This window comes from Neltuma alba, unplaced genomic scaffold (genome assembly GCF_004799145.2).
Source record: "Neltuma alba isolate B1F8T4 unplaced genomic scaffold, ASM479914v2 tig00012629_pilon, whole genome shotgun sequence".
Lineage (NCBI taxonomy): Eukaryota > Viridiplantae > Streptophyta > Magnoliopsida > Fabales > Fabaceae > Neltuma > Neltuma alba.
The window spans coordinates 368,054-380,774 of NW_021637069.1; the positions used below are offsets into that span (position 1 = coordinate 368,054).

The following is a 12,721-nucleotide window of genomic DNA, read 5'->3' on the forward strand; positions in this document are numbered from 1 at the left end:
TTAAGAGGAAAATTAAAAAGAGAAAAGAAGGGGGGGGGGGGGGAGATGATAATAATAACATGATGATGATAAGAAAAGTATAATAATTTACCTAGGGAATTGTGTGAGTTCAGAAATGAGGAATGCATGTGACAGAAAGGGTGCAATTCACAAATTCATCTTATATTTGGACTGTGATGGAATCTTTGGACGGAGTTTTCTGAGTGTTTCTTGGGGGCACAAAGCCTGTATTCTGCTGCTCCTTCCAAGGTTCAATTTATCTTTTGTCCATTTTAACGGTTACTTACTTTCATCGAGGCATACGAAGGGTGGCTTCAGTGAAATTTTACCATATACTTTATTTATAGATCTTATCTGAGAAATCTGACATATAGATGGTAGGGACAATGATGTGCGGGAAAATTACATAAAAAAGGAAAAAAAAAATTAAAAATTAGAGTATTCTAATTTAGATATTTACCATTTCAAAATTTCAAAACAAAATGATATTGGATTGTGCAGTTTACAAACGTGGTTAAATAACAAAAATATCTTTGTATCAAAAAATTTATTAATAAGTTATAAATTGACAATAACAAATATTAAACAGTAAATAATAAGAAATATCTGACCATGAAAAACTTGATAACTTTTTTTGAAAAAAAATTGATATAAAAGCGTTTTAGTCATTTTATTATATTTGCAAAATACCAGATCAGGCACCACTTCCTCTTCTGGAATTTTTAATTCTTAGGTGTCTGAATCAGAATATTACAATTTTCAACTTCTTTTTATGTCATTTTTCCCGAACTATATTATGGTATTGTTAGGTCAATTAAGAATGGAAAAATTGAAGGAAAAAAAGACCGTCAAGTAAAAAAAAATTATAAATAGGAACTCATAACAATATTAATATAAGTTTTAACAGCGATAATATAGATTTTGACAATAATTTTTACGAACAAGTCCCCTATGTACAATTTTTCAATTTTCAAAGTTTTTTTTATGATTTTTTTCCGTTAAGAATAGCTTTTTTAAGTACTTTTTCAGCATTTATACATATTTAAACTCGAGACTTTAATTTGTACTTAAACAGCCAAAACCAATGCTTCTTGATCAGTGAAATGATATTTGATCCTCATAGGTCGTGAGAAAAATAATTAGAGAAAAAGTTAGGTCAAACTCCTTAAATTTACTGTGTCGATATATATGACCATGTGTGCTTTTTTTTTCGTGAAATTATAATTAAATGCTAGTATTTCAAAAAAAAAACATATATATTTATGTGTGATTAGAGAATTTGACATAATAAATACGTGAAGGAGTTTATCTCGATTTATGGAAAAGTATTTTTAAAAAGTACTTATTCTAATTCCAAACACCCCCTAATTATAGTTAAGTTAATAGTTTTTTTAGTTTTGTGATTTTAATTAGATTTTTTATTTTAACTGAATTTCAGTCATTTTTAAATTAAATACTGGACTTTCATTTTTTTTTGTTGTTTTTTTTTTGCCAACATTATTTCCTATGTTGTAAAGTGTAGTTTCCAGAAGAATGTATAACCAATTTATTGTGGGCGAAGATAATATCGTATTTATTTTTTCATAAAATAAATATTCAACTTGAGTCCAATTTAATTTTGAGAGACGGTTTATTAGATTTTAATTTTTTTAAGATTCAACAGGTTATATATAGTACGTATTAATTTGGGAAGTATAAAAAATTTTAAAAAAATGAAACAAAAGTAAGTTGATGTAAATGTAGTATAGATTTTAATTCATACTTCTGGTGGCAAAAGAAAAATATTAATTTTAATTCACACGTGTTATAACGCATTTGCTGCAGAAAAAAAATCGATAACGCATTTATTGCAATTGATTGCAATCTTTATTTCAAAATTCTTTTTGGATTGACATATTTTCCAATTTTCGAATATAACAAAATTTCTTTTATATTTTAATTGCATTTATTCGATAATAGATATTTTTGTTTGTTTACTGGAAATGTAAATAAATCAATTATTATAAATAAATCTTCCAAACTTAAATTTATTTTAAGAGTGGCTTCTTTGTTTTAGTTTAATTTTCAAATAAAAGTGAGTGCTGTTTTGGAGAAATACATCGTACTCCTGTTTTGCCTTCAAGTTGCACTTATTTCCTCTCAAAATAAGCATAATAAAATATTTCCATTTACGCTTTATCATAAGAAAAATTCATTTCCACGTGATTATTTTCACTCTAAACGATAAAAGTCTAGCGAATTACTCTTCCGGTCCTAAATGTAAAATATATTTTATAGTATAATTTACATTACAAAATAAGTTTTATGTTTAGAATCGGAGGAATACTATTTAGGAAGATGTGTTGGGAAATATTGTTTTCATTGCACTACTCAAATTCAAAACCTTATTTAAAAATATAAAAATATTATTTTTGGTATATTGTTTTTTTAATAACAAACGTTACTACCTCATCTCTTTAATATGAGAGATAGTTTGACATTCAATTTGATTCTAAATATAAAACTTCATTTATTTTATCTCTCATATTTATCTATTTTTTCAAAATTATCTTTGTAGTATTTGCATATGTTAAAAATTTCATCAAATGGTGATTCTAGTTAATGTACATAATTAGTAAGAGTATTTTTGAGACAACAACTGATTATTACAAATAACTAATTTAACAAATTTTCTTAATTTACTTAAATTAGTCAATGAACTCTTATACTACCTTTATTTTTTGATATAAGAGTTAATTGACTGATTTAACTAAATTAAGAAAATCATTTAAATTAGTTGTTTGTAATAATTAAGTTTTGTCTTTGTTAGAGGAAATAAATAAATAGACAATATACACCCTTTTTATGATTCTGTATAATATCCTGTGTACACGTGTAGGGTCCTGATTGTATCATTCCTTTTACCCACATTGGGTTTATCTATAAGAGACAATGGTAGGGTCACCTTTTCGGTACCCTAGAATATTCAAACATTTTCCTCACTGTTTTCTTTCTTGGTACCAGAGCCCTAGCCGTCATGTCGACATCCTCAGCCACCTCGCCTTCCAATGCGTCGTCTTCTTAGCTAAGACATATTCCTTATTTCATTCGTCCAGTCAAACCTCCTCTATCAAGTTGGATAGAGAAAATTACCTCATCTGGGAGTCCGTGGTCCTTCCTCTGATTGAAGGAAACCAACTTGAACATCATATTATTGGAGAAGATACGACTCCAGTGCGACTCATTACTGAAGAAGGTAAATCTGTCTCAAATCCAGCATATGAAGAATGGCACACCACAGACCGCATGCTCGTTGGATGGCTCCGCAACACAATGACGGTGGACGTCGGTGCTCAACTCCTTCACTGTAAAACCGCTTGTGAGCTGTGGAATGGAGCCCGTGAACTCACCTGTGCGTCCCTCAAGTCTCGAGTGATGGTATTCAAGACGGAACTACACAACACTCGGAAAAACGGACTGAAAATGACTGAATATTTGGCAAAACTGAAGAATCTCGCCGATCAACTCCAGCTCGTCGGCGCCCCTGTTGCGCCTGAAGATCTGATCCTTCACACCCTCAATGGTCTCGACGGTGAGTACAATGCCGTAGTGGTAAAACTCATAGACCAACCAGATCTGACCTGGGTAGCTGTTCAATCTGCTCTCCTTGCCTTCGAATCTCGTCTTGAACAGCTAAATCACTTCTCTGCTCTATCAATTCAACCTATGGCCAATGTTGTTACACACGGCCCTCATGAAAATCGCCACACTGATTCGAGTCGAGGCTCTCCCTGGCGTGGGTCTCGTGGCCGTGGTCGACGCTCCAGAGGTCGCCGAGGGGGATATTACAGCAGGGGGAACTATGGCAGCAACTATGACAACCGGCCCTATTATCATAACTGTGATCGGTATGGTCACTATTTTAATCAATGCTATAATCGATCTGACCGAGTTTTCCCTTCATCTGATTTTGGTAGAAATCTTGGGAACTATAATGGAGCACCTCCTCAAGCACACTATGCATCTCCACAAACTGTGGTGGATCCTTCTTGGTACATGGATAGCGGTGCTACCTATCATGTTACCCCGAACCCGAATCAGCTGGACTCTTATCTTCCAGTAGGTAAGATTGATCTCTACACTTGTACTGGTGAGAAGGCCCCTGTTGCTGGTATTGGATCTGCTACTTTATCTGCTCCTAATACTTCCTTACACTTGAATGATATTTTAATCGTCCCATCTGCTACTAAACAATTGATCAGTGTTCATAAACTGGCTAAAGACAATGGTGTTGATGTTAATTTCTCTGATGATTCATGTACTGTGAAGGCCAAGAAAACAGGGGAGGTACTGGTCCGAGGGACGACAAATCAGGGAATGTATCCCGTGCGTAATCTGGCTCCAGCGAAGGTCTTCATGGCAGCTACTTCACCATCTCTTGGTCGTGATGAAATTCTCAAGTGGCATTACAAGTTAGGACATCCTAGTTTTAGAATCCTGAAACTTATTCTAGATATATGTAATGTTAAAGCTCAGTGTAGAACTGAGTTTATTTGTGAAGCCTGTCAGTTCGGTAAATCTAAACAGCTACCATTTTCAAAGTCTATGTCTCATGCATCCTTTCCTCTTGAACTGGTTCACACTGATCTTTGGGGTCTTTCACCGGTGCAATCTGAACATGGTCATCGTTTCTATATCCATTTTATTGATGATTACAGCAGATATACGTGGTTCTTTCCTCTGAAACATAAGGGTGAAGCTATCAATGCCTTTAAAATGTTTAAAGTGCAGGTTGAAAACAAGTTTAATGCTAAAATTAAGGCTCTTCAATGTGATAATGGTACAGAATATAAACCATTCATTCCAGTAGCTCAAGCCACTGGTATAGAAATGAGGTTTACTTGCCCCTATACTTCTCCACAAAATGGAAGGGCAGAACGTAAGCACAGACACATTGTTGAAATGGGCCTGACTCTATTGGCCCAAGCTCATCTTCCTCTCACCTACTGGGTTGATGCCTTCCAAGTTGCTGTATATTTAATTAACCGACTACCCACTCCAACTCTTGGTGACTCTACGCCTCTTTTTCATCTCACCAAGACTGAACCAGATTATAAAGCTCTTCAGCCTTTTGGCTGTGCTTGTTACCCGTGCCTCAGACCCTACAATGCTAATAAATTTCAATTTCACAGCCAACGCTGTGTTTATCTTGGGCCTGTGTCTCAACACAAGGGATACAAGTGCCTTAGTGCTACAGGTCGTATCTTTATATCTAGACATGTAGTCTTTGACCCATTCTTATTTCCATGTGTTACAGGTTTTCTTAATAAAAGAGCTGCATCCACAGATAATGACGGCCTACTCCCATTCATCATTACCTCATCCAAAGCCCAAGTTCACGAGTCTCTTGAGCCCAATACTTAGCCACCATTAGTTCCCCGCACCAGAGACGAGATGTGCCTGGACTCAAGCCCAATAGTGGACTTAAGCCCACTTGACAGCCCGCCGAGGTCACCAAGTCCACAACTTTCTCATGCTGACTCCACTCCATTTTCGTCCAATAGTGAGTCATCTTCTCCTGGTCCAAGTTCAAGTCCTATTTTGCAACCGACGGACCAAGTCTCTGCCTCCCTTGAAACCTTGCCTCCACTGAACACTCATCCTATGGTTACGAGAGCTAAGGATGGGATTCACAAACCAAAATATCCTTTCATTGGTCTCCTCGCACATGAAGACCCAGCATCTCTTTCCTCTCTTGCCGAACCACGCACCACTCACGAAGCCTTGAATTCTCCCTACTGGAAACGAGCCATGGTCGACGAGTTCGAAGCTTTGCGGCGCAATCAAACTTGGGTCCTTGTTCCTTACAATGGGAGTCAGAAACTTGTGGATTGCAAATGGGTCTTCAAGACTAAATTCAACGCCGATGGGTCCATTCTTAAACCAAAAGCTCGCCTCGTTGCTAAAGGTTTTCAACAATCTCCAGGGATCGATTACGGTGAGACTTTCAGTCCGGTCATCAAGCCGACCACAGTACGCGTTGTTCTTACAATCGCTGTAACATTTAACTGGGAGATTCGACAGCTTGATGTAAACAATGCGTTTCTGAATGGATACCTTCAAGAGGATGTTTATATGCGACAGCCTGAGGGATTTCAAGATCCAGAACGACCGACTCACATATGCAAGCTTATGAAAGCGATTTATGGGCTCAAACAAGCTCCTCGTGCGTGGTACGATCGGTTGAGACTCACCTTGCTCAGTTGGGGTTTTTAGAATGCTCGCAGTGATGTGTCACTGTTTTATCTTCGACAACAGGGGATCATGGTATTTATTCTCATATATGTTGATGATATTCTCATTACCGGGAATAATCCTGTTTACTTAAAACAATTTGTTGTAAGGTTGAACTCTCTGTTCTCATTAAAGGACCTTGGACCGCTCTATTTTTTTCTTGGCATTGAAATTTTTCGAGACTCCTCCGGCTTGTATTTGAATCAAGGAAAATACACCTTAGATATTTTGAAGAAACTCAATATGCTTGACTGTGCTCCTGTTCCAACCCCCATGGTCACTGGACGGATCTTCTCCAAGACTGACGGTGACTTAATGAAGGATCCCTCACTTTATCGAAGAGCCATCGGATCCCTCCAATATCTTACTACAACCAGACCAGACATAGCCTACTCGGTTAACAAGCTCAGTCAGTTTTTGTCTAATCCAACTGACATACATTTTCAGGGGGTGAAACGGATTCTTAGATATCTCAAAGGAACATATCATTATGGGCTGCATATCAAACCTTTTTCTTCACTTCAATTAACTGCATTCACCGATGCAGATTGGGCTACAGATGTGGATGATAGAAAGTCTATGGCTGGTTTATGTGTCTACTTGGGAGACACTCTGATCTCTTGGGCCTCTCGAAAGCAACGTGTAGTGTCCCGATCAAGCACAGAGTCCGAATACCGAGCCTTGGCCGACGGAGCTGTTGAACTAAAATGGATACATTCACTACTGTCTGAGCTCGGATTGTTCCTAAAAGAACCAGCTATGATCTGGTGCGACAACCTCAGTGCCAAAGCACTTGCAGCAAATCCAATTCAGCATTCTCGCAGCAAGCACATTGACATTGATCTTCATTTCATACGAGATATGATTCAATCACGTTTTCTTAATATTCAACACATTTCATCTCCTCTTCAAGTTGCTGACTGTCTCACTAAGGCCCTCACGCACACGCAATTTCTTCATCATAGAGACAAACTCGGGCTGTTCAGGACACCCTCTCGTTTGAGGGGGAATGTTAGAGGAAATAAATAAATAGACAATATACACCCTTTTTATGATTCTGTATAATATCCTGTGTACACGTGTAGGGTCCTGATCGTATCATTCCTTTTACCCACATTGGGTTTATCTATAAGAGACAATGGTAGGGTCACCTTTTCGGTACCCTAGAATATTCAAACATTTTCCTCACTGTTTTCTTTCTGTCTTTCCCCTAAAATATCCTTACTAATCATATATATTAACTAGAATATAATGTGATAAAACTTTTAATGTGTGTAACCATTATAAAGATTACATTAGAAAATGGATAAATATGACAAATAAAATACTTTAAAACTTTATATTTAAAATTAAATTAAACATCAAAATTCTTCTCATATTAATGAACGAAAGCAGTATCAAGTGCCGGACCGATGGGGCTTTTATACACTTCAAGTCAAATAATTAAAAAAAAAATCATTTTGCTTAGATGGAGGACACGTGGACGGTGAGAGATGGGGAGGAGCATGGATTGACAACGGACGTTAGGTCCTTCAGAGCTCTGACGGGATTCACGTGACCAAGACGGGCCACTCCAGCTTAGCTTCTGACCAAATACGGCCTCTTTCATAAATTCCTTGTTTGGACTGATGCTGACTCACCCAGCCCCCCCCCCCCTCAAAGACTATCGCTTCTTGCTTCTTGCTTCTTGCTTCTTGCTTCTTGCTTCTTCCCGAGTCCTAATTCGCTTCTATAAATATCCCGATGCCGTGAGATGTTAGATGTATATTAGCTCCGGTGATAAATACGAAACCTAATTAATTAATTTAATATAATTACTAAATTATTTAATTATAATATATATTATATGATCTCTAAAATATTTAATAACATATATTATAATTAAATAATTGAAATGAAATTTAATAACTACTCTAAAATATTTAATAACATATATTATAATTAAATAATTGATATAAAATTTAATAATCTACGGAAACATGATCATGTAATATATATTACAATTAAGTAATTGATATAAAATGTAATAATTCACATAAATATTTTTTAAAAATTATGTAACATATGTTATAATTAATTAGTTTAGTAACTTCTTTAATCTTTCCCAATTAGTTAACTAGATCTTATATTAAAAACAGGGAGTAGTATCAATTTATAAGTGAATTAAATTAATTTTAAAAAAATAATAAATATAAACAATTTACATTAATTTAGTAATTTTTTTAATCTCTTCAAATTAATTGAGTGGGTTTTATATTAAGGGTTGTAATTTTTTTCCATCTAAAGCCATAAGATATTTAAAATAGTATTTACTACTTATCTGGCATTTTTTATGAAATATTTAGCAGGCATTGATTGCGTTGCATTCATATAATTATTCAGTACTAGTTGATCCAGCTTATTTTCTTTTATCACAACCCACACATATTCCTTATTAGTAAAATTAAAGCGTCTGTTATTATCGAGTTATTTGACAAATTAATAAATAATTTATCATAAACTTAATAATATATTTTTCTAGTATTTTAATATAGGAGCAACTTAATTAATTAGAATAGATTAAAAAACTAAATAAATTATTTAATTTTAACAAAAATGACATATAATCTCCTTAAAGCATCATAATATAATATCATGTTATATATCAATTTACAAGTTAAATACATTAATTTGAAGGAATGATAAATATGAAATTTTGTATTTAATATAAAAAATCATCTCTTTAATTGGCTTTTATACTTGGAATGGGAGCATACATCGATATTAAAGGTTAACTCAGCTTTAAGTCCATGCTTTGATATCGATAACATGTAAACTTAGCCGTTGAAGGTTTGGAGGAAAACATAAGAAAAAGTTGTTAAAGACGAGATTTCCTCTTGAGCGGCAAATAATTTTACGAAACTACTAAACAAACTAGTTCACAGTTTAACTGTTAGTTGAAATGGTATCAGTCTTATCTCTGTAAAAAAGAGAATACAAATTTAAATTTCAAAAAATATATTTATTGAGGGAATCTTCCTCAACTACTTCATATCTGAAAGGGATTAGCCTCAAATTTAATGTGATTTGAGAATATTTTTAGTTTCACTTAAAAAAATAAAACAAGAAGATGCAAACCATTAACTTCGGGTCATGGTATTTCACAATAACTGAACATTCGAGTCCATGAGTCAGCAGTGTTGTTGTTTGAATCACATGGCGGCATGTCAGAAATCAGAATTATAATACATTTACTTGAGATGGGCGCCCACTCGCTCACCACCTATTTGTCATCAGACAACAGATATTGAATGTTCATGCCGTTCGTTGGATTTTAAATTCTCTGTTTTTCTTTTTTGTTAAAAAAAAAAATACCATGTTGAATATATTATAGTACACATAAAAATTAATTTTATATTTAATTTGATCATAAATATGAGACTCTAATTTATTTTGTCTGTCATATTTATATATTTTTTTAAAGTAGTCCTTATAAAAATTACACTCATACATGTTAAAGGTTTCATCAAATAATAGTTTTAGTTAATACACATAATTAGTATAAGTATTTTAGAAAAAATAACACATTTATTATAAATAATTAATTTAATAAACTTTCTTAATGTACTCAAATTAGTCAACTAACTCTTATATTGAGAACCGGAAATAGTATTTACTAAATTTACAGCCAATGAACTAGTTTTGACGGCAATAAATTTGGAATTTGATAATATGAAAGCTTTCTTATAAGTAAAATGTTGCGGGTTTATTACTTCCCTTTGTATCTATCACTTCAATTAAAAAAACATATTAGCGTTGGTGTCTTTTTATGCCAATTATGACCATTAATCGATATAGAAAGACACTACTTGTAGCTACAACAGGTATAGAATGTACACATTATATTTAACACTATTTTAATGAATGACACCTTTTTGGAAAAATACCGTATTGGATGTATCGTAGTATATATTTGCTAAATTTTTTTTTTGACCAGCATATATTTGCTAAATTAGTTTAATAGCACGAAAGTTGCCTTATAAGTAAAGGATTAAGGTTTAATATTGTTTGTAATTAGTGCCTTCCTTTAATTGGAATTTTTTTTTTTGATCCCAATTTCAGGAAAACGACCAGGTATATTGATGGGCTTGTTCCCCAGACTCATTCTCTTGACATCACCTTTGAATTTGGTTGACCCTCAGCCTCTTGGATGTAGAGATATTTATGTTATTGATATGTACCGTACCGATCTTGTTCCCTTGCACGATAGTTTATGCCAAGGCCCTGTGCATTAAAAAGATAATTAATCATGTCTTGTGTTGAAGAAGTTATTACATGGTATGTATCGAATACCAACGAGGTGGATGGGAAGGGATCCATCATCTTCTAAAGATCAGAGGTCTTCTTGCGTAGGGTTTTGTAGCAGATAATTCAAGGATTATGACTTTAAAATCGCAATCCCCTGTGTGTGTTTATGTATGCACATTATACATTTTATCTTATAGTCCAAAAATTCTAAACATCTTATATATGACCAACGCCTTAAGAGAAGCTCTCCTATGGCAAAATGAGCTTTGGTGCTAAGTGGATTGATGAGTATCAACAACTAATCACCACTGCACATTGCCTAGATCTAATTTGGGTGACTCATATTCAATTTTATTTTTTAAAAAATTATTAAAATCATTAGTTGGAAGTATTGCATCTAGACATTAAAATCAAGAAATAAAAAACCAGACGAGACATTAAACCACAAAAGTTAGTTGGTTTAATCGGGATCAACTTGAGATCAAACTAATCATGTTAAAACAATATAATTTAATTGATAAAATACAATAATATTAATAATCACTAATAACAAGATACAAGGAAATATAACAATACTTTGATTATAATGGCAACATTAAGAATTTTGATTTTTATGATTAATCAATAATTAAAATTAATGATCATTAATGCCAAAATCATCATTAAAATTTATTCAAATCTATAGTAACTGAGATAATAAGAGCTGAACAAGAAAAAAAAAGACCAATAGTAATATAATCATCCAAATCGTTTTATCACTGGTTTTTATCGATTTACACCAATTTGTTCGGTTCGATGTCTGGTCAACACCAAGACTAAACTGAACTATTGCCCAATTCATTAGATTTTTGGTTAAACCGGCTGGTTTGATGTTTTTTTTCTTGGTTAAAATTATATTTGAAAGGTACACAATTTATTACAATGATAAATACTATAGTGCTCATCATTGTGATGAGCACTAAAATTGATTCTATCTTATTATGGCATCAACTTCTTAAGGCCATCCATGATAAACTTTCTTAATTATAGATTGTTAAAAGCTTATTATCAATACATTCCATAAAATTTCAATTCATTTTGTTTTTTTATATGCACATATATCATTTTTTTTAAAATTAATTTATTTAATTTATAAACTGATATATAATATAATGTTATAGATAGACATCTTAGAGAGATCATGTTAAGATTACATTTGTTATAATTAACTAATTTATTTATTGAATTTTCTTAATCTATCTAAATTAACTAAGCAATTCCTACGTTAAGAAATGAATGAGTAAATTGCTTAACAAATTAAGAAGCCATAGTTCTGACACCCAATAAAAAAAAAAGAAGCCATAGTTAAAAGTGAATAAATAAAACTATCTTAGAAAGCGAGGTTAATTTGGAAGAAGGAAAAACAAAAGCAAAGCACCGAAAAAGAATGATATTTATTGGATATGATTATGAAAATTGTAATTATTTAGAACAACTAAATATTATGACAACACTATAAATATAATTTTTATCATATTTTTCCATAACTATCATAGTATCATTCACTTCTTTTTTATTTGGCCAGAATAACTATCATTCACTATTCTCTAGTTTTTCCCCGTATTAATAATAATCCACCGCTATTTTAGCTGTACTAACCTCTTTGCCACGGCAGCGAGTAGTTGGGTTCCCTATGGCGTGTGCTCACAAAAACTGGCCCAACCCGTCCATGATAACCCGGCCCCATCATATGCTGATTGGCCGACGGTTGGGAATAAATACCGAGTCTGATATTATCTTCCTTGTTCTTCATTTCCTCTACCAATCTGCATATTAGCTTCTCTTTTTTTTTTTTTTGTTGTTGTTTGGTTAGAATCTGCATATTAGCTTTGCTAGCGCGGGGAAGGTAGATGGAGACAATTCAATAATCTAAATTTTGTATTTTAATAATTAATTTTGCTGAATAATTATAATTTTCGTGATCCGGAGAAATGCGCAAAACTGGTTCGAGCGTTCGAGCCCCAAACAAAGTAACGGTGTGGCGGAATATTCCAAGCGGTTATAGCCGACCCCAAGCCAACCCGGCTGAAGTCGAGCCGGGTTCCAAATAAGTCGATGAGCAATGAGATTTCATTAACTTCGCGGTTTTGGAGAAAAATGGCGGAAAACCGCGGCTTCTTTC

The 12,721-nt window shown here is 33.6% G+C and overlaps 1 protein-coding gene across 1 annotated transcript; it reads left to right on the forward strand.

Moving 5' to 3' along the window:
• The first annotated feature begins 6,303 nt into the window (after positions 1 to 6,303).
• Positions 6,304 to 7,302, forward strand: LOC114729360 (uncharacterized mitochondrial protein AtMg00810-like). Its single transcript, XM_028916356.1, has one exon. The coding sequence runs from the start codon at positions 6,304 to 6,306 to the stop codon at positions 7,300 to 7,302; it is 999 nt and encodes a 332-aa protein (XP_028772189.1).
• Positions 7,303 to 12,721: the final 5,419 nt, after the last annotated feature.

Coding starts and splice junctions, on each gene's coding strand:
- LOC114729360 (XM_028916356.1), top strand. CDS start 6,304: ATGGTATTTATTCTCATATATGTTGATGATATTCTCATTACCGGGAAT.